We start from the raw sequence: 23,531 nt of genomic DNA, 5'->3' as shown, positions 1-23,531 counted from the left end.
GAATGAATGGACAATATATATATATATATATATATATATATATATATATATATATATAGATACATACATACATACATACATACATACATATATATATATATATATATATATATACACACATATATATTAAGCTCACGACATAGAAATTCTTAAAATCTGTTTGTAGCAAAGTCCTTTCTTTTAGTGTTTAGATTCGAACCCATACATGGGTTTAAGATTACTTTTAGAGTTCATTATTTCCAATGACACAAATTATTTTGAATGTAGGGATCAGTACACACAAGCACGCATGTACACACACACACACACATATATATATATATATATATATATATATATAAATATATATATATATATATATATATATATATATATATATACATTAAGTTAAAGACGTAAACATTCCTAAAATCTGTTTGTAACAAAGTTGTGTAAATTATAATAAAATAACTTGCACATTGTACTCATCTTTTAGACTTCCTCTGAGAGAGAGAGAGAGAGAGAGAGAGAGAGAGAGAGAGAGAGAGAGAGAGAGAGAGAGAGAGAGAGAGAGAGAGAGTATATATTATCGTTTCCCTTTTTGCAGCACCAACAGTCTTTCCTGCCCTTGTTGGAGAGCTCCACGCAACTGCACTGAATTAACTGAGGCAGATTGTCCCTTTGGACTAACTTCGGACATCTGTGGCTGCTGTAGCAGATGCAAAAACGTAAGTTCACTTTTCTAGAAAACGTTTGTTGACACAATCGGTATATACTTCCTGAGATGGTTCGAAGTCGATTGGTTCGAGTTGCGAAAAAGTCGAATCCATATTTTTTAATTCATTGTTCATAATTCATAAATTCAAAATCGAAGCACATCTCAAATCTTTCACTTTACTGACATGACATTCCTTAAATACCGAGCATTGAAGACATAAATTGAGTATAATCAGAAGATTCTAACCATCCCTCATTTTTTCTTTCTATAAAGGGACCTGGAGAAGAGTGCGGAGGCCCCTGGAATGCGTATGGACCCTGTGGTGATGGACACAAATGCGTGAAAAATCCTAATGCTACTCCAGAAGGACCAAGGGACATATGTCTGACACTACGAGACGCAGTCGGTTTGGAGCCTGCGAGTGAACACCTCCTTTTTTAAAAAGCGAAGTTCGTCTTGCCAGGATAAATTAAACGCCTTTTTGGCATTGAACTTATTTTGGGAATCTTCTTCTTATTCTTCTTCTTCTTCTTCTTCTGTAGGGTCGATGTTTCTGGCCAGCGTTCTCCATCTACCTCTGTCCCACACTTCATCATCGGTGTGGGGACAGAGGTAGATGGAGAACGCTGGCCAGAAACATTGACCCTACATAAAAGTGGGAAAAGATACAGACAAAGAAGAAGAAGAAGAAGTTATATTTCAAAAGTCATTCAAATGTATTAGAAATGTGAGTGAGTTGCCTAAATAAACAAAATGCCTTTTAACAAATTTAAATCTCTTCGCAATGTCAATTAAATGTTCTTTTTAACTTTGGCCTTTCCTTGGTGAGGTCAAAGTAGGACCAAGTTTCTTCACTATAGAAATGTTGCACTTATTTTTGGTTTCCTTTTTTGTTTAAGTGATAAACATCTGTTGTTAAATATCCGGTACAAGATTGTTACAAGCTAAGTTAATATATATATTATAAAAACTCCAATTGTTTAAATACTTTATTAAAAATTATCAAATCCTAAATCACAACGGAAGAAAAGAATTAAAGTCTACATATCGTAAGTCGGAGGAAAAGAGAAGAAAAATAATCGAGGTAATAAGAAAATAATAAGTAAGCCTAACTGGTAGACATGAATAAAATGAATAAAAGTTGAATGCAGAAACTTGAAAGGAGAGAGAGAGAGAGAGAGAGAGAGAGAGAGAGAGAGAGAGAGAGAGAGAGAGAGAGAGAGAGAGAGAGTTTGTACAAAAACGAGTTGCACAGAAATGTAGGCCTTAAAATGAATATGAGTAAAAACAAGATAATGTTCAAGGAAAATGCAGAGACAACAAGTAATGGTTATGTTCGAACCTCTAGAGATTGTTAATGAATTTACATACTTAGGACACGAGATCGAAACTTAAAAAATGGGTTAAGCATGGAATGGAGAGCTTTTGTTAAACATAATGAGATTATGAAAAGTAAAATGACACTTTCTCTAAAAAGAAAAGTATTTAATTAGATGGTGCTGCCAGCATTAACTTATGCATCAGAAACTTTGAGCCTTACTAAAGCCATAGAACATAAGCTAGTTACAACTCAAAGAGCTATGGAAAGAATAATGATGGGAATAACATTAAGAGACAGAAAATTAGCAAGCTAAGTAGAGGATATTCTAACATGTAAGAAATAGAAATGAACATGGGTAGAATATATAATGAGAATGACAGATAATAGGTGGACATTAAGAATAACAGAATGGGTCCTAGAGATTGTAAAACAAGCAGGGGAAGGAAGAGAACATGATGGATTGACGAACTAAGAAAGTTTGTGGACGTGGACTGGAATAGAAAGACCATAAACGGACGGGAGTGGAAGGACATGCTTGAGACCGTTGTTCTGCAGTGGACTAGTAATGGATGAGGATATATATATATATATATATATATATATATATATATATATATCTCAAAAAAGCCATATATATTAATACATTAAAGTCTAGATTCTCTTAACTACCTCGGAATCATAGCCCCAGGCGAAATCATTCAAAAATATAGTATCTGACTATCTGGGTTTCGAACCCTGGTCCAGGATACTTGTATGACATTGACCATACAACTTATTAATATATATACATATATATATATGTATATATATATATATATATATATATATATATGACTAATTTGAAATATGAAAAACACGTTTAAATGTGCAAAATTTATCATATATATATTATATATAATATAATATAATATATATATATATATATATATATATATATATATATATATATATATATATACACACATAATATGAAAGGGTTTTTGTGTCGCCATGATCAGAAAAGCTGTACTAGTCAGAGACACCCTTACTAGGTGGATTTGCTATGAGCCATCAAACTTAAGTCTCCCACCATCAACAATCTGCCGCGGCCAAAATCTCAGACATGAATATGGACATGTCTGAGGCCTTAAATTTTGAATTTCTGAAGTCGCATATGTGTTGTTTTGGTCTCACGGCTAACATCTGTGGCTGTTGTCTCGATTGTGCCAATGTGAGTTGCCAGAGTTTGATTTTTCTATGAGTAAATTATTATTATTAATAGCTAAGCTACAACCCTAGTTGGAAAAGCAAGATGCTATAAGCCCAAGGGCTCCAAAAGGGAAAAATAGCCCAGTGAGGAAAGGAAATAAGGAAATAAATGAATGATGAGAACAAATTAACAATAAATCATTCTAAAAACAGTAATAACGTCAAAACAGATATGTCCTATATAAACTATTAACAACGTCAAAACAGATATGTCATAAATAAACTAAAAAAAGACTTATGTCCGCCTGTTCAACATATAAAACATTTGCTGCAACTTTGAACTTTTGAAGTTCTACAGATTCAACTACCCGATTAGGAAGATCATTCCACAACTTGGTCACAGCTGGAATAAAACTTCTAGAATACTGTGTAGTATTGAGCCTCATGATGGAGAAGGCCTGGCTATTAGAATTAACTGCCTGCCTAGTATTACGAACAGCTGGAATAAAACTTCTAGAATTCTGTGTAGTATTGAGCCTCATAATGGAGAGGGCCTGGCTATTAGAATTAACTGCCTGCCTAGTATTACGAACAGCTGGAATAAAACTTCTAGAATACTGTGTAGTATTGAGCCTCATGATGGAGAAGGCCTGGCTATTAGAATTAACTGCCTGCCTAGTATTACGAACAGCTGGAATAAAACTTCTAGAATTCTGTGTAGTATTGAGCCTCATAATGGAGAGGGCCTGGCTATTAGAATTAACTGCCTGCCTAGTATTACGAACAGCTGGAATAAAACTTCTAGAATACTGTGTAGTATTGAGCCTCATGATGGAGAAGGCCTGGCTATTAGAATTAACTGCCTGCCTAGAATTACCAACAGATTTGTCGACAGAATCCAAATAGGCCATTTCGAATCGTTTGGATTATAAGTAAAGCAAGGGTTCTGGTGGCCTATTGGAAACGTCCCTGACCATCGAGTCCCGCTCATACTTGATAGTTTCTTGTGGTGTCTGCAACCTCATCTTTTTTGTGACCTTAGGGTGGGGGGGGGAGCCTAAAGGTCTGCCTGCTGAGTCATCAGAAGTCATTGCCCGGCCCACCCTGGTCATAGTTTGGGTGGAGAGCGGGAAGGGGGGGGGGGTGGCTTGGGTATATATGGTCAGTCTCTAGGGTACTGTTCTGTTAGCTAGAAGGCACTGTCACTGTGAGAGGGCAGAGCTCCGCCACGGCAGCTCCTCGAAACCGGCTTGCTTTTCCCATTATCAATTTACACCGTCCGCGAATTTGAAGTCTGTATGACAACCAAGTGCGAACTTTGGGTTAAGATTATGGTTAATTCAGTCGACCTTTTGCACGACCTTGACCTTGACCTTTGACCTAAGACTTACAAAATTGGATCACTTCTACGTCTTAATATAACAATTATATAGTTTCACTACTCTACGAGTAAAATTGTAGCCAAACAGGGGCGAAAACACAACCTCCCCCAAACTTCGTTGGCGGAGGTAATTATTTATCAACGAAGGCCCCTAGAGGAGGAGTGTAGGAGTCCTTTGATAGTGTTCAGGTCCTGTTCGGATGGATACGAATGCGCGCCTAATCCGGAATATCCTACGTCAGATATCGAGAAGATAGGGTTGGTGATGTCATTGCCCTTCAAGCGGTGGACCGTGCGCATTGCTTAACGGTCACTAACTTTTAGGCTTTTGGTCTTTGGAAGCTGGATGGCCTCTTGGGGGCACAGTACTAGCCTGTAGGCCTAAATTTTAATTCAATTCGTTATCAAAATTTTGTAGACATAACACACACCATCATATATACGCAAAATAAATACAAGGATTAATTGTGTCAATTACTATTTCATCCGAGCTTTAACTTCTGAGGTCACAATTCCCGTCAGAATTGGCCCCTCCCCCCCCAAAAAAAAATAAAATTCTACTGTCCGGTTTCTTCACTAGTGGGACGTCCCGAGACTGCTCAGCCAAAATGGGTGGCAATTATATAACCGGTTCAAGTAATAACAACTCTATACCACCTTGCTTGAAACCCTCAAGATAAAAATAAGTGCGCTAACTTTGGGAAATTCGATCTTATTGACAATAGGAAACCCCCCCCCCCCTTTTTTTTTTTTTTAATTCTTATTGACCCCCAAGGCCAGTTTGTCTAAGGGCATATAAGGGCTGCTGAGAGTTGGGTTCTCCGTCAGTTTCAGGCAGTGCTTCCTTGGGTCCTCTCTACAGCTGAAGTGTCGAATCTCACGGCTTAAGATTATTCCATATCTTAAACATTTCGTGGCTCTGCAATAATGAAGATTCATCTCTTCACTTTGGTTGCTTTGTGCTTTGTTTTCATTCAAAGGTAAGAGACATACAACATATACAGACATATGTATATATATATATATATATATACATATATATATATATATATACAAGTGTGTATATATATATATATATATATATATATATATATATATATATCTATATAATTTATATATACAGTATATATATATATATATACTTATACATAAATATATATATATATACATATATATATGTATGTATATATATACACATATAACCATATATATACATGTACATATATTATTAATGTATGTGTACTATTCTATAAGTCTCACTTCCCTTAAATGGGTGGCACCAGAAGGGTATATCCTTCAGTAAAGCCCCCCTGACACTTGCACGCATTCGTGGCACGCACTGGCACGCATTGATGCGCGAACTCGCGTGAACGAGCCGTGAAAATGTCGTGAACAGTGCGGAAACTCGCGTGCCAGAGCGTACCAATGCGTGCCATGCGGGCCCAAAACTTTGAAATGTTTAAAGTTTGTGGCACGCATTGGCACGCACTAAATGGCCGTGAACGATGCGCCAACTGGAGTGAACTGGAGTGAACAGTGAGGGAACTGGCGTGAACTGGAGTGAACTGGAGTGAACGATGCGGGAAGTGGCGTGAACTTTATAATGAAGAGAAACAAAAAGGAAACGAAAATATTAATGAAAAGGAAAGAAAAATAAACCTAGTAAATTTTTATATTTGCTGTTTTAATGTGAAAAAAAAAATGATATCTTATTTCAAACTATTTCTATAACTTTATAATGAAGAGAAACAAAAAGGAAACGAAAAAATTAATGAAAAGGAAAGAAAAATAAACCTAATAAATTTTTATATTTGCTGTTTTAATGTGAAACAAAATTATATCTTAAAAATTCAAACTATTTCTATAACTTTATAATGAAGAGAAACAAAAAGGAAACGAAAAAATTAATGAAAAGGAAAGAAAAATAAGCCTAATAAATTTTCATATTTGCTGTTTTAATGTGAAAAAAAATTATATCTTATTTCAAACTATTTTTATAACTTTATAATGAAGAGAAACAAAAAGGAAACGAAAAAATTAATGAAAAGGAAAGAAAAATAAACCTAATAAATTTTTATATTTGCTGTTTGAATGTAAAAATAAAATGATGTCTTATTTCAAACTATTTCTATAACTTTATAATGAAGAGAAACAAAAAGGAAACGAAAAAATTAATGAAAAGGAAAGTAAAATAAGCCTAATAAATTTTCATATTTGCTGTTTTAATGTGAAAAAAAATTATATCTTATTTCAAACTATTTTTATAACTTTATAATGAAGAGAAACAAAAAGGAAACGAAAAAATTAATGAAAAGGAAAGAAAAATAAACCTAATAAATGTTTATATTTGCTGTTTTAATGTGAAAAAAAAATTATATCTTATTTCAAACTATTTTTATAACTTTATAATGAAGAGAAACAAAAGGGAAACGAAAAAATTAATGAAAAGGAAAGAAAAATAAACCTAATAAATTTTTATATTTGCTGTTTGAATGTAAAAATAAAATGATGTCTTATTTCAAACTATTTCTATAACTTTATAATGAAGAGAAACAAAAAGGAAACGAAAAAATTAATGAAAAGGAAAGAAAAATAAACCTAATAATTGTTTATATTTGCTGTTTGAATGTAAATATAAAATGATGTCTTATTTCATGCACACACTTATTTTCCTCTATTACCAATCAAGACCCAAAACTTTTGTTTTGAATAAAAATGAACTGAAAAATAAACCCAAGAAATTTTTAAGTTTGCTGTTTGAATGTAAAAATAAAATGATGTTTTATTTCATCAACATACTTATTCTTCTTTATTACCTTAAAATGAAGGGCAAAACAAATTTTTTCTGTTTGCAGTTTTAATGTAAAAATAAAATGATTTCTTATTTCAACACACTTTTTTCTCTATTACCTTAAAATCAACAGCCTAAAAACTTTTCATGTTTGCTGCTTTTAATGTTAAAATAAAATGCTTTCTTAATACTTGTACATATTTCATGTCTGCTATTTATATGTAAATCAAATGCTTTTTTATTGAAACTAAAATAAAGGGCAACAAAAAATACAAACGAAAAAGATACGTTTCTTCTCCTCAATGCAATGGTGTCTCTGACAGAAAGCATTGTTGTCTCTTCCGAACCCAATCCAAGAATGTCCTCGGGTTGGAGAAGCCCCGTTTTTATATGGAGTGGCCAATTCGTGAACTGGCGTGAACTGGCGTGACCAATGCAGAAACGATGCGGAATGATGAGTGAACTCGCGTGAACGTGTCGTGAACGATGCGCGAACTGGAGTGAACTGGTCGTGAACAGTGCGCGAAAAACACCAGTGCGTGCCAAAAAGTGGCACGCACTGGCGCGCATCAATGCGTGCCAGTGCGTGGCAAAAATGCGCGCAAGTGTCAGGGGGGCTTTAGTCTTTAGAGCCGATGCTGCTGGTTACACACCATTTTTGTTCTCCAGCAGAGGTTGGTCCCTATTTACTATTAATTGGTTGACTTGTGGGTGGTAGGACTGGAACGATCCACGTAATACCTGACATGAATTTCATAATGTATCGCAGTGTCCTAATTATGTTTACTCATGGCACATATTGGTGATATTTTATACTTTAATGTATTAATCAATAAGTCACGCATTGTTTTCGATTCATGTATACCTTGGAAGTAACTTGCACCTGATTGGTAACGTCTCTGCCAGGTGTTTGCCAGTCGGGGGTTCGAGTCCCTCTCAGACTCATTAGTGCTATTAGAGTCTGCAACCTTACCATCCTTGAGAGCTAAGGTTGGGGGGTTTGGGGGAGCCTATAGGTCTATCTGCTGGGTCATCAGCAGCCACTGCCTGGCTCTCCCTGGTCCTAGCGTGGGTGGAGAGGAGGCTTGGGCGCTGATCATATAATATATGGTCAGTCTCTAGGGCATTGTCCTGATTGCTAGGGCAATGTCACTGTCCCTTGCCTCTGCCATTCATGAGCGACCTTTAAACCTTTTAAAACATTCAAACCTGGAGAACATTAATAACGTTTCAGAGAGTATTGAAACATTTGAGTATAGACTTATCAAATAGGTTGATGAGGGTGACCTGTTTGGTGTGAAAATGATGCTGACACAATCATTTTTTCTTTTTCAGCACATGGGGATTTTCTTGCCCCTGCCATAGGAAAAGGCCACATGAACGAAGAAGTGGACCGGGAAAGACCCTGGAAGAATGTCCCTACGGGGCCACGTAGGACCCCTGTGATTGCTGCCCTAATTCCAGATGCAAAAATGTAAGTTCATGAAAGTGTTGGTATTTCATTTCAAAGTCACTAACCCTTAGTAAATGAACACTCAAGACGTCTAGGATCGAACGTGGCCTCAGATATACTAAACCTAGTAGTGAACTGTTTTAGTGATTGCAATGAGAATGGAGAATATATCTTGTACAGGAGATGGTTGAAGAGGTTAGAAGTAATATTAAGGAAATGACTCATGCAATTCTACAAATATATTGCTATATAAGACAGTAAATGTTAAGCTATCGTAAAAACTGGAACTTTATAAAACATAACTGACAGTTAGTGAAAAGTGAGTTCTTTATATGTGCCATTAAATCTACCAGTAACTTTGCTTAGAAATCTCAATACTTTTTAGACCCCTGAATATACCCTAATTAATATTCTCTTGATGCCAACTGAAATACTCTTAACCTTCTAGAGACTAATCTTATATATTTTTTCACTACCTCTATCAGGGTCTCGGAGAATTATGTAATGGAGATTATGACCTGGATGGACCTTGTGGGGACGGCTTCGTTTGTCTGCCTTCCCCGGACGGAGGCTCGTATGAAACGTGTCAGCTTGAAAATGCTACAGCTGGAGAAGAGAACACTAGTGTTAGACCTTCGAATTAATCGTTCCAGAGCAGGGAATAGAGCCACTGAACCTTTCGATACTGATGATAAAGCACATGGAATAAAAATAAGTGGGGAAAAACCACTCATCCTGAGAAAAATAGTTATAAGCATCGGTAGAGGTTGAGTGAGAGACCAGATTGTCCAGAGGTTTCACTCCGGACGGTCTTTCCATTGTTTTAGTCTTCTGGAAGCGCTGTTAGCATTGTAGGTGTATTCTGGGCCATGATCTTTATGTTATTTCAGTCTTCTGGAAGCGTTGTTAGCGTTATAGGTGTATTTTCAGCAATAATCTTTATGTAATTCCAGTCTTCTGGAAGCTTTTAAACGTTATAAAAGCTTCAGGAAGACTCAAATTATAAAAAGATCATTGCTCAGAATGTATCTTTAATGATTAAAACGCTTCCAGAAAGCTAAAATTACAAAGGCTTTTAGACAGAAGTACAGTTGAACAAGAATTTCCTGGTACGCCTCGCTACGAAGAAGGCGCCCTGTCACACCATTACTTCGCGGCAAGTAACCAAAGTATAGGGACAGATGGCGGCAGAGGGGTGGGCTAGGCTAAACACACGAACTCACCTCTCAGTAAAGGTGTGGCTTGTTGCACTTTCTCAGAGCAAGGTGTACCAGGAATTTCTGTGTCCAACTGTACATAAGTAGTGTAGTCAGGGATAGCGAAAGGTATTCGCAGGCAGCCTTAAACAATGAAAGGAGTTTTTATGAATTTGCTTTGGTTTGTACTTCTTCACATAAATGATGCTACAAAAAACTGATTTTAATTATCAACTTTTTTTAGTTACATATTGTAAAAGTTTTTATTTACTTATATGCCTTTTTATGAAATCATACGATGTACTTTTTATGGATTATATTCAGAAAAGGTAATTTGGGGGTATAAGACATGATTCAGCGAGTGGCTTAATTTGGAGGTATAAGACATGATTCAGCCAGTTGCTTAATTTAGGGGTACAAGACATGATTCAGCCAGTGGCTTAATTTGGGGGTATAAGACATGATTCAGCCAGTGTCTTAATTTGGAGGTATAAGACATGATTTAGCCAGTGGCTTAATTTGGGGGCATAAGATATGATTCAGCCAGTGGCTTAATTTGGAGGTATAAGACATGATTCAGCCAGTGGCTTAATTTGGAGGTATAAGACATGATTCAGCCAGTTGCTTAATTTGGGGGTATAAGACATGATTCAGCCAGTGGCTTAATTTGGAGGTATAAGACATGATTCAGCCAGTGGCTTAATTTGGAGGCATAAGACATGATTCAGCCAGTGGCTTAATTTGGGGGTATAAGACATGATTCAGCCAGTGGCTTAATTTGGAGGTATAAGACATGATTCAGCCAGTGGCTTAATTTGGAGGTATAAGACATGATTCAGCCAGTGGCTTAATTTGGGGGTATTAGACATGATTCAGCCAGTGGCTTAATTTGGAGGTATAAGACATGATTCAGCCAGTGGCTTAATTTGGAGGTATAAGACATGATTCAGCCAGTGGCTTAATTTGGAGGTATAAGACATGATTCAGCCAGTGGCTTAATTTGGAGGTATAAGACATGATTCAGCCAGTGGCTTAATTTGGAGGCATAAGACATGATTCAGCCAGTGGCTTAATTTGGGGGTATAAGACATGATTCAGCCAGTGGCTTAATTTGGAGGTATAAGACATGATTCAGCCAGTGGCTTAATTTGGAGGTATAAGACATGATTCAGCCAGTGGCTTAATTTGGGGTATTAGACATGATTCAGCCAGTGGCTTAATTTGGAGGTATAAGACATGATTCAGCCAGTGGCTTAATTTGGAGGTATAAGACATGATTCAGCCAGTGGCTTAATTTGGAGGTATAAGACATGATTCAGCCAGTGGCTTAATTTGGAGGTATAAGACATGATTCAGCCAGTGGCTTAATTTGGAGGTATAAGACATGATTCAGCCAGTGGCTTAATTTGGAGGTATAAGACATGATTCAGCCAGTGGCTTAATTTGGAGGTATAAGACATGATTCAGCCAGTGGCTTAATTTGGGGGTATTAGACATGATTCAGCCAGTGGCTTAATTTGGAGGTATAAGACATGATTCAGCCAGTGGCTTAATTTGGAGGTATAAGACATGATTCAGCCAGTGGCTTAATTTGGAGGTATAAGACATGATTCAGCCAGTGGCTTAATTTGGAGGTATAAGACATGATTCAGCCAGTGGCTAACTTCAGTCAGTGGCTTACCAAGGAATCTACATGTTAACAAATACGTTAACACGTCTACTGATCATAAAAATTTTAAGGATGAGATGAGCTTGGACAGCTTCCGGTGAGTGAGCTTGGACAGCTTCCAGTGAGTACATTGAGCTCAGAAAGTAGCGAGCAGGTGAATAAGATTTTAAAGCAAAGGAGTTGGTCCTTCTATAATTTTCACAAGAACATGTCGGAATTTGAGGCAGGCCGAGGGCAAAACTCTAGTCTTGGGTAGTGCAATAGCCTCTGTACCATGGTCTTTCACTGTCCTGGGTTAGAGTTCTCTTGCTTGACGGTACACCCTGGCACACTCTTCTATCTAATTTCTCTTTCTCATGTTTTGTTAAAGTTTTTATAGTTTATATAGGAGATAGTTATTCTAATATTATTCTTAAAATATTTATTTTTTCCTTGCTTCCTTTCCCCACTGGGCTATTTTCCCTGTTGGAGCCCCTGAGCTTATAGCATTCTGCTTTTCCAACTAGGGTTGTAGCTTAGCAATCAATGATAATAATAATAATAATAATAATAATAATAATAATAATGATAATAATAATATTGATAATAATAATAATAATAAATAATAATGATAATAATAATAATAATATTAATACTAATAATAATAATAACAACAATAATAATAATAATAATAATAATAAGAGATTATCGAAATTACAGGAAAATTAGTAAAGAAGATGAGTGTTGTACCAACATTGTTCCTATTTTATATTAGATGTACTTTGAGGCTTTATCTAAAGAAGTCAAGGGTAAAATTGATATAAAATGAGATTTACTGAGCACATATCGTTGATACCTGGGCACAGTAAAAATTTATTATTATTGAAAATGAGATTAAACAGACCAATGAGTCAAAGCTCGACTCTTCTAGAGCTGGTTAGATTAAATACAAGGAAGAAAAAAATATTATTTATATCAATGCTAAAAATCAAATAAATAAATAAACATATAAAGAATAAAGAAATGAATTTTGAGGTAAAAATGCGATAAATATAAATTTAAATATTATCTTAAAAAAGTTAAAATCTTAAAATAAAAAATAAAATGTCAATAAAACTGTTCTCACCAAAACATAAGTCTCTTTCTCTTTTAAATTTTATCTTTTTAATGTTTCTTAAAAAAAAAGTTAAAATCATAAAAACAGAGAAATAAAATGGTCAATAAAACTAATCTCACCAAAACACAAGTCTTTCTCTTTTATATATAATCTTTTTAATATTTTAAAAAAAGTTAAAACCTTAAAAACAGAAATCAGATGTTAATAGAACTTATCTCACCAAAACATAAGCCTTTCTCTTTTAAATGTTATCTTTTTAATATTTCTTAAAAAAAATTTAAAATCGTAAAAACAGAGAAATAAAAGGCCAAAATAACTTTTCTCACCAAAACCTAAATATCTTTCTCTTTTGGAAATTTCACAATCGCTAAAAATATGTTTTATAGTTAAAATAGTCACACTCACTGCAACTACAACAGTTTCACGAGGTGTGTACATCAAATATCAATGCAGGAAGTTTATAAAAAAAACCAGTAACTCTGTCATAACTTTTTTTACTGGAGTTCGTCTTTATACTTCAAAAAAGGAAACGGAAGTGAAGTAATTTGCAAGGCGATGCTTTGTAAGAATGAAGGAAAAAAAAAAATCCAGTAAATATTCCAATACCTAAGAAAAGATGGAATGAAAGTCAAAGAAATATGGATTGATGATTTCCATGCAGTAGCCTAATTAAGGTTAGACGCTGACTGGCGGGTATTGCATTGTCCAAAGATAGCACACGCAAATCATATATATATATATATATATATATATATATATATATATATATATATATATATATATATATATATATACACACATATATATGCATAGGCCTATGTATATATACATATATGTATATATATATATATATATATATATATATATATATATATAATTTAAATTTAAACATTTCAACCTAGTTTCCGTTGGAGGGTTTATAAAGGACGTAATGAGAATTTTATTTATTTGTCGAAGAATTAAAAGAAAACACTTCAATGCTACTCGCAATCTGTGAGTCCCAAACCCAGCTCAAGACTTGCAAGATTTCACTGGGAAACCATAACCTTACCGTCCCTTTGAGCCAGGGATATGGGTGTTAGTTGAGTCATTATCAGCCACTGCCTGATCACCCAGGTCCTAGCTTGGGTGAAGATGGATCCAAGTTAGAGAGAAAGCAATTCAAAAACTGGAGATCATCCAAGGAAATCTTAAAAGCCATCACCACAGGTAATATTTAGTCACGCGCATGCGCACTCCAAGTCCTTCAAACCTTCGACAGAAGAAGAGATATTTCACGCTCAATCCAACATTCAGTCTCTTGAAGTCATTACGCACACGAACATGATATACGTGATTGATTCGCAAAATTGAGGATGACGATCAGAAGAGAATTATACCATTGGTTTCTATAATGTTGTGTTTAAGCAACTTCATCTGGTTGGCCTAAGTATAGAAAACAGAATAAAGAAAAATCTAAAATCCTTATTATTCTTTTTCCAAGAGAGATGGCTGAAAACTTCCAAGACCAATGAACTTCAAGAAAAAAATCTTTATATCTTATAAAAGATTTGGGAACTCCGTACATCCGGCTCAGGTAATTATAGTCTAAACATACAGCTAAAATTTTTTCTCTGTTATTTTCTATGTACTTAAGGCAAACTCATAGTAATCTAGCCTTGAAATTTCGATCTTACAGATCACAAAAAACTGCAATTTTCTCTCTGAAGCCAGCGTGTACGAAGGCATATAAAGGCTGTTCTTCAAGCGTTCCCGTTAGTGCTTCTAGAACCCTGAATAGAAGTGGTCATATCTAACGTTTGGCAGAATATACTTTACATTCAAAATTACCTCTGCTCTTGAACAATGAAGATCCATCTCCTCGCCTTGGTAATTCTCTGTGTTGGTTACATTAGAAGGTAAGGGAGAGAGAGAGAGAGAGAGAGAGAGAGAGAGAGAGAGAGAGAGAGAGAGAGAGAGAGAGAGAGAGGGGTCGTTTTGGAGTATTCTAGTGTATGCAACCCATTCAAAATGATGTCTAGATATTTAGATAGATATTCACACACACACAGTTCAACACTTTCCCCCCTCTCACCAGGGAATGAGTACTTCCTCTCCCCCCCCCCTTAAACGAGGGACGGGGAGAGACTGAATATGAACAGATTCCTGAATTCGACAGGAATATGTACGGGGACTTGTCATAAACTTATTATCTCTCTTGATGGCTCAGTTGGTAGAGTCCTCGCAGGCATGGTTTCCGGCCGAATAGGTATGGGTTCGAATCTCTACCCGGCCAGAAGCTGTTACCATGAAAGGAATTCCAAGTGGATATATATTCCCAAGAGAGAATTCGGTATTAAATGCCATTCGTGGGTGATATTTACACACGTATATATATATATATATATATATATATATATATATATATATATATATATATACACATACATACAGTGTGTGTGTAAGTATATATATACATATATATATACAGTATATATATATATATATATATATATATATATATATATATATATATATATATATATAATAGCCAGAGACTTGCTCGTATGACAAACACATAATATGCATTTATATAATAACATGGCAACACAAGATTAGAAGTGAAACTATAAGAGAGATTCCTCGAGTGCCATATGTGGATGAGATCATGGTGAGAGGTAGATGGAGATGGTTTGTGCATGCTCTTCGCACTCCCCAAGAGAGAATAATTCACCAAACTTTCAACTGGGATCCATAAGGGACTAGAAGAGTTGGAGGACCCAGGCTGAGGACTATGAAACGTGAAGTAGGAGATGATAAATTGATAAGTAATGAATTAAAAGCTCCTGACGACTGGCGAAATCTAACCGAGGCCCTTTTTGTCAATAGGGGTAGGAGATGATGATGATGATGATGATAATATAATTATATATAATTAAGAAAGAAGAATGCAGAATTGTCTAGAGTTTCGATGTATCCACAAATAAACTGCAGAAGATCAGAAGGAGGGAGACAGTGTTATATTCTGGGAAGGAATTCGATGTTAAATTACAAGAAATAATTTCATATCATATATATATATATATATATATATGTATATATATATACACACACATATATATATAATATATATATATATATATATATATTCACACATATATACATATATATATATGCATATATATACATATATACATATACATATATATATATATATATATATGCATATATGTATATATATATGTGTATATATACATATATGCATATATATATATATATATATATACAGACGTACATGCTCGGGTAAGCCTTTGAATTCCCACTCTTCAACTCACACAAAATAATTCTTGGCAGGAAGAAAAATCTCGAATTAATCTGAAAAGAAAGGCCAACATATTCCACGTAATTTATAAGCACCTTCTCATTATTTATTACGGGAAATAACCCAGGGAAACTGCTAAATCATGATGCAGGCTGAAGGCTTGTGTCGGCCTGTCTGCGTCTCTGAGTGGCTATGGCCTACAAGGTGGCTGGAGGCCCCGTACCTTTTCAGGATGAGAACCTGTTTTGAACGTTCAATTAAATGATCTACGAGACTCCTCGAGTGTCGTGTAGTGTCCTGATTCGCAGCAATACAAAGAAGTAATTCCCTGATATACAAAGTAAATTAATAAACTAATATTTGTTTCTTTGTTTTACAAGTGCATAAATAGCATTCTTCGTTTCCTATGGAGGCGGTCAATTAAAGGTTTAAAGGCCACTCATGAATGGAAGAGGCAAAGGACAGTGACATTGCCTTATCGAACAGGACAATGTCCTAGAGACTGACCATACACACATATGATCAGCGCCCAAGCCCCCTCTCCACCCAAGCTAGAACCAAGTAGGACCACGCAATGGCTGCTGATGACTCAGCAGATAGACCTATATGCTCTCACAACCACCCCAACCTTAGCTAACAAGGATGGTGAGGTTGCAGCTACCAAAGAAACTAACGAGATTATATCTTGCCTTGATAACTGTTTGGGTCCTTTCTCCATTGTTGAGCTGCCATCTTTAGACACAGCTTAAAAAGCTTAATTACAATAGTAAGAATAAGCTAAGAAGCTTTGCACCTATCTATGATGCGATAGAGTAACCGCAAACTTATTTTGCGGAGTGAGTTTTCTTGCCATTCTGTAATGGTATTCTTCTATCTATAGCTTCATCACTCGACATACTGGACCAATATCCTAACACAGGTGACGATCAGTAAAAGGGCATGATTAATTTGATAACGTTAATGGATAAAAACTAGAAAATGATGAACAGGGAAACATTAAATTGGGAAGTAATTAGTGACAGTGACGATCAGAAAGGAACATGGTCAAGATAATAACGTTGATGAAAAAAAAAAAAACTAGCAAATTATAAAAAAAAAAAATTATCCAAAAGGGGAAAAAGGAAAAGAAATCTATCCATGTCATTCTTTATTTTCAAAAAAAAAAAAAGAAGAAAAAAAAAAAAAAAAAGCAAGTGGAGAATAACTAGGAAAACCTTACTTGTGTCTCCTTAGGATATGTTATTAGAATCTTGACTTGCGTATTTTCATGTTTTACGTGTATATTTAAGTATTCTCACACCTTCATTTATGTTCATTCACTATCTAAGTATATATATATATATATATATATATATATATATATATACAGTATATATATATATATATATATATATATATATACAGTATATATATATATATATGTTGTATATATATATATTTATATATACATAAATATATACTATACATATATATATTATCTATAGATATATAAATATATATATATATATACACATATATATATATATATATACATATATATATATACTAAATTAGTCATTTGTGTCTATGCATGGAAGAAGAGACACTGGGATAATAACCAAAATTTATATCAGTCGATGTAAAAAATCAATCAGAAATGGGAGTACAGGTTATGTGAAATTATTCTATATATATGCATCTATGTTATAAAAGTTTTATTCCAGCTCCGACCAGGTTGTGGAATGATCTTCCTAATCAGGTACTTGAATCAGTGGAACACCAAAAGTTCAAACTTACAGCGAATGATTTATGTTAAACAGCTTTTATAGGTCACATATTATATCTTATATATGCAAGGTCTATTATAATGTTCTAACTGCTTTTAAAACAATTTTTTAAATTGTTCATTACTTCTACTGCAGTTCATTTATTTCCTTATTTCCTTTCCATAATTGGCTATTTTTTCCAGTTGGAGCCATTGGGGATATATCATCCTACTTTTCCAACTATGGTTGTAGCTTAGGTAATACTACTACTACTACTACTACTACTACTACTACTACTACTAATAATAATAATAATAATAATAATAATAACAATAATAATAACCATCTGACAAGACCTATATAAAAATATTAACCTCATAATACTAATCAATTTCCAAATTATACATTCCGTCAAGCGTTTAAATTTTCATATTTTTCACAGAAGTCCAAAAGTATAACATATTCTTTCAGCTCAATGGCTTTTCTCTGTCCATGCTGGGATCTTGATCCTGACGAACTCGATTGTCCTCCAGAGAAGACGTTGGAAGAATGTCCCTACGGAGCCACATACGACATTTGTCTCTGTTGTCCTAACAACAGATGCCTTAACGTAAGTCAGTCGTAGGATTGATCCTTTACTAATACATATACCTGTTACTGTTGTCCCAACAACAGATGCGTTAATGTAAGTCCAGATGCGTTAATGTAAGTCAGTCGCAGGATCGACCCTTTACTAAGACACATACCTGTTACTGTTGTCCCAACAACACATGCGTTAATGTAAGTCCAGATGCGTTAATGTAAGTCAGTCGCAGGATCGACCCATTACTAAGACACATAACTGTTACTGTTGTCCCAACAACAGATGTGTCAATGTAAGTCCAGATGCATTAATTTAAGTTAGTCGCAGGATCGACCCTTTACTAAGACACATAACTGTTACTGTTGTCCTAACAACAGATGCGTTAATGTAAGTCCAGATAGGTTAATGTAAGTCAGTCGCAGGATCGACCCTTTACTAAGACACATAACTGTTACTGTTGTCCTAACAACAGATGCGTTAATGTAAGTCCAGATAGGTTAATGTAAGTCAGTCGTGGGATCGACCCTTTACTAAAACACATAACTGTTACTGTTGTTAAAACAACAGATGCGTTAATGTAAGTCCAGACGTGTTAATGTAAATCCAGACGTGTTAATGTAAGTCAGTCGCAGGATCGACCCTTTACTAAGACACATACCTGTTACTGTTGTCCCAACAACAGATGCGTTAATGTAAGTCCAGATGGTTTAATGTAAGTCAGTCACAGGATCGACCCTTTACTAAGACACATAACTGTTACTGTTGTCCCAACAACAGATGTGTCAATGTAAGTCCAGATGCGTTAATGTAAGTCAGTCGCGGGATCGACCCTTTACTAAGGCACATAACTGATACTGTTGTTAAAACAACAGATGCGTTAATGTAAGTCCAGATGCGTTAATGTAAGTCAGTCGCAGGATCAACCCTTTACTAAGACACATAACTGTTACTGTTGTCCCAACAACAGATGCGTTAATGTAAGTCAGACATAGAATCGACCCTCTACTAAGACACATAACTGTTACTGTTGTTCCAACAACTGATGCTTATTGTAAGTCCAGATGCGTTAATGTAAGTCAGTCACAGGATCGACCCTTTACTAAGACACATAACTTTTACTGTTGTCCTAACAACAGATGCGTTAATGTAAGTCCAGATAGGTTAATGTAAGTCAGTCGCAGGATCGACCCTTTACTAAGACACATAAGTGTTACTGTTGTCCCAACAACAGATGCGTTAATGTAAGTCCAGATGGTTTAATGTAAGTCAGTCACAGGATCGACCCTTTACTAAGACACATAACTGTTACTGTTGTCCCAACAACAGATGTGTCAATGTAAGTCCAGATGCGTTAATGTAAGTCAGTCGCGGGATCGACCCTTTACTAAGGCACATAACTGATACTGTTGTTAAAACAACAGATGCGTTAATGTAAGTCCAGATGCGTTAATGTAAGTCAGTCGCAGGATCAACCCTTTACTAAGACACATAACTGTTACTGTTGTCCCAACAACAGATGCGTTAATGTAAGTCAGTCAGAGGATCGACCCTTTACTAAGACACATAACTTTTACTGTTGTCCCAACAACAGATGCGTTAATGTAAGTCAGTCACAGGATCGACCCTTTACTAAGACACATAACTTTTACTGTTGTCCTAACAACAGATGCGTTAATGTAAGTCCAGATAGGTTAATGTAAGTCAGTCGCAGGATCGACCCTTTACTAAGACACATAACTGTTACTGTTGTCCCAACAACAGATGCGTTAATGTAAGTCCAGAAGCGTTAATGTAAGTCAGACGTAGGATTGACCCTTTACTAAGACACATAACTGTTACTGTTGTCCCAATAACAGATGTGTTAATGTAAGTCCAGATGCGTTAATGTAAGTCAGACGTAGGATTGACCCTTACTAAGACACATAACTGCTACTGTTGTCCCAATAACAGATGTGTTAATGTAAGTCCAGATGCGTTAATGTAAGTCAGTCGCAGGATCGACCCTTACTAAGACACATAACTGTTACTGCTGTCCCAATAACAGATGTGTTAATGTAAGTCCAGATGCGTTAATGTAAGTCAGACGTAGGATTGACCCTTACTAAGACACATAACTGCTACTGTTGTCCCAATAACAGATGTGTTAATGTAAGTCCAGATGCGTTAATGTAAGTCAGTCGCAGGATCGACCCTTACTAAGACACATAACTGTTACTGTTGTCCCAACAACAAATGCGACAATGTAAGTCCAGATGCATTAATGTAAGTCAGTCACAGGATCGAACCTTTACTTAGACACATAACTGTTACTGTTGTCCCGACAACAGATGCGTTAATGTAAGTCCAGATGCGTTTATGTAAGTCAGACGTAGGATCGACCCTTTACTAAGACACATAACTCTTCCTGTTGTCTTAACAACAGATGCCTTAACTTAAGTCATTCGCAGGATCGACCCTTTACTAAGACACATACTTCTTATTACTGTTGTCTTGACAACAGATGCCTTAACGTTAGTCAGTCGTAGGATCAACCCTTTACTAAGACACATAACTGTTACTGTTGTCCCAACAACAGATGCGTTAATGTAAGTCCAGATGCATTAATGTAAGTCAGTCGCAGGATCGACCATTTACTAAGACACTTAACTGTTACTATTGTCCCAACAACAGATGCGTTAATGTAAGTTAGACGTAGGATCGACCCTTTACTAAGACACATAACTCTTCCTGTTGTCTTAACAACAGATGCCTTAACTTAAGTCATTCGCAGGATCGACCCTTTACTAAGACACATACTTCTTATTACTGTTGTCTTGACAACAGATGCCTTAACGTTAGTCAGTCGCAGGATCGACCCTTTACTAAGACACTTAACTGTTACTGTTGTCCCAACAACAGATGCGTTAATGTAAGTCCAGATGCATTAATATAAGTCAGTCGCAGGATCGACCCTTTACTAAGACACTTAACTGTTACTGTTGTCCCAACAACAGATGCGTTAATGTAAGTCCAGTTGCGTTAATGTAAGTCAGACGTAGGATCGACCCTTTACTAAGACACATAACTATTACTGTTGTCCCAACAACAGATGCGTTAATGTAAGTCAGTCGCAGGATCGACCCTTTACTAAGACACATAACTGTTACTGTTGTACCAGCAACAGGTGCCTTAAGGTAAGTCCAGATGCGTTAATGTAAGTCAGTCGCAAGATCGACCCTTTACTAAGACACATAACTGTTACTATTGTCCCAACAAAAGATCCGTTAATGTAAGTCAGACATAGGATCGACCCTTTACTAAGACATATAACTGTTACTGTTGTCCCAACAACAGATGCGTTAATGTAAGTCCAGATACGTTAATGTAAGTCAGTCGCAGGATCGACCCTTTACTAGGACATATAACTGTTACTGTTGTCCTAATAACAGATGCGTTAATGTAAGTCAGTCGTAGGATCGACCCTTCACTAAGACACATACCTTTTACTGTTGTCTTGACAACAGATACCTTAACGTAAGTCAGTCGTAGGATTGACCCTTTACTAATACACATACCTGTTACTGTTGTCCCAACAACAGATGCGTTAATGTAAGTCCAGATACGTTAATGTAAGTCAGTCGCAAGATCGACCCTTTACTAGGACATATAACTGTTACTGTTGTCCTAATAACAGATGCGTTAATGTAAGTCAGTCGTAGGATCGACCCTTCACTAAGACACATACCTTTTACTGTTGTCTTGACAACAGATGCCTTAACGTAAGTCAGTCGTAGGATCGACCCTCTACTGAAATCAATTCAGGTTGAATATAAATGACGAATCGTTTTCTGAATTTACTGGATTCATGCCAGAGGTCTCAAGGAAATTCTTTCTTTCAAGTTATTTTCTAATTCACTGCTTCTTTATTGGTTAATCAGTCGATTCTTCATATGCTTAAAACGACTCACGGTTTAGGCAGTATTATTTAAATGATTAATGACTTATAAGAAAACAGTCATCATTATATTTTGAAAGATATTTCATGTCCTTGTTTTGTTGTTTTCTAATTTTCCAACCCCTTCGTTTCTTTGAAATATCCCTCAATTATTCTATATTTATACATTTAAGTGAATTTATTTGTTTCTGTATATATATATATATATATATATATATATATATATATATATATATATATATATATATATATACACACATATATATATATATATATATATAATACATATATATATATATATATATATATATATATATATATATATACATATACATATATCATATTATCTTTATATCTTGTATATATATATATAAATATATATATATATATATATATATATATATGCACATATATACATATACATATATATATATATATATATATATATATATATATATATAGATATATATATATATATATATATATATATATATATATATATATATATATATATATATATATATACACACACACACATATATATATATATATATATATATATATATATATATATGTACATATAAAAAATAAAATCAAGCATTGGAATAGCTACAATATCTCTTCTTTAGATATAGACTTCACAAATTAATAAAAGTAGCTAACACAATGGAATAGTCTTGTTTAAAAAACTTAGGCTATTTATTTCTCATTTAATATCATTTTTTCCTTTCTTTCCCCCAGGGGCCCGGAGACAGGTGTGGAGGAGATTATGATTTGAACGGGCCCTGTGCAGAAGGCCTCACTTGCAGGCCTTACAGGGGGGGAGAGCAACCGGGTCTGTATGACACATGTCAAGAAGATAACGTAAGACCTTTTACAGGAAAATACAGTAGACTTTATAGTAGAGGTTACTAATCAATAACAGGGATGCTGGTCTTCAAAATGACGGTAATTGAACGGAGGAATACTTTGTTGGTCCACAGAATAAAAGTTGGTCCTCAATATAATTGTTATTGAACTGATATCAACGCAGTCAATTCCTTGTGTTTAGGCTAAAGGTATTGGGAAAAGAATTAAAATTTTTGCCACTGAGAAAAAATCTTTAGTGATTCAAGAATTGGGATTTTTTTTTTAAATCTTTGCCACTGAGGAAAAAATCTCCAGTGATTCAAGAGT

The 23,531-nt window shown here is 35.1% G+C and overlaps 1 protein-coding gene and 2 long non-coding RNA genes across 3 annotated transcripts in view; all 3 read left to right on the top strand.

The window, feature by feature from the left end:
- The window catches only part of LOC137617061 (uncharacterized), a 3,581-nt gene extending 2,371 nt beyond the window's left edge, over window positions 1-1,210 (top strand). The window contains exons 2-3 of the long non-coding RNA XR_011039567.1: window positions 587-707; window positions 971-1,210. This is a non-coding gene — a long non-coding RNA (uncharacterized lncRNA). The remainder of the gene's footprint in view (window positions 1-586; window positions 708-970) is intronic.
- Window positions 1,211-5,425: 4,215 nt separating this feature from the next.
- Window positions 5,426-9,718, top strand: LOC137617060 (uncharacterized). The gene is made up of 3 exons (XR_011039566.1): window positions 5,426-5,567; window positions 8,714-8,852; window positions 9,317-9,718. It is a non-coding gene; the product is annotated as an uncharacterized lncRNA (long non-coding RNA).
- A 4,919-nt stretch (window positions 9,719-14,637) lies between these two features.
- LOC137617059 (single insulin-like growth factor-binding domain protein-1) lies at window positions 14,638-23,323 on the top strand. The gene is made up of 3 exons (XM_068346905.1): window positions 14,638-14,690; window positions 18,310-18,448; window positions 23,097-23,323. Exons 1-3 carry the CDS (start codon window positions 14,638-14,640, stop codon window positions 23,268-23,270), a joined length of 366 nt encoding a protein of 121 aa, XP_068203006.1. The 3' UTR covers window positions 23,271-23,323.
- Window positions 23,324-23,531: the final 208 nt, after the last annotated feature.

Source organism: Palaemon carinicauda, chromosome 23, assembly GCF_036898095.1.
Source record: "Palaemon carinicauda isolate YSFRI2023 chromosome 23, ASM3689809v2, whole genome shotgun sequence".
In the NCBI taxonomy this organism is placed as follows: domain Eukaryota; kingdom Metazoa; phylum Arthropoda; class Malacostraca; order Decapoda; family Palaemonidae; genus Palaemon; species Palaemon carinicauda.
The sequence above is the reverse complement of the archived record's forward strand: the minus strand, read 5'-3'. Positions and strand labels throughout refer to the sequence as shown.

What these genes read in the sequence shown, in the direction of transcription:
- LOC137617059 (XM_068346905.1), top strand. Translation starts at nt 14,638, where the DNA reads ATGAAGATCCATCTCCTCGCCTTGGTAATTCTCTGTGTTGGTTACATT. An exon ending in TGTGTTGGTTACATTAGAAG is followed by an intron (nt 14,691 to 18,309) that starts GTAAGGGAGAGA and finishes ATATTCTTTCAG; the next exon opens with CTCAATGGCTTTTCTCTGTC. An exon ending in CTAACAACAGATGCCTTAAC is followed by an intron (nt 18,449 to 23,096) that starts GTAAGTCAGTCG and finishes TCTTTCCCCCAG; the next exon opens with GGGCCCGGAGACAGGTGTGG.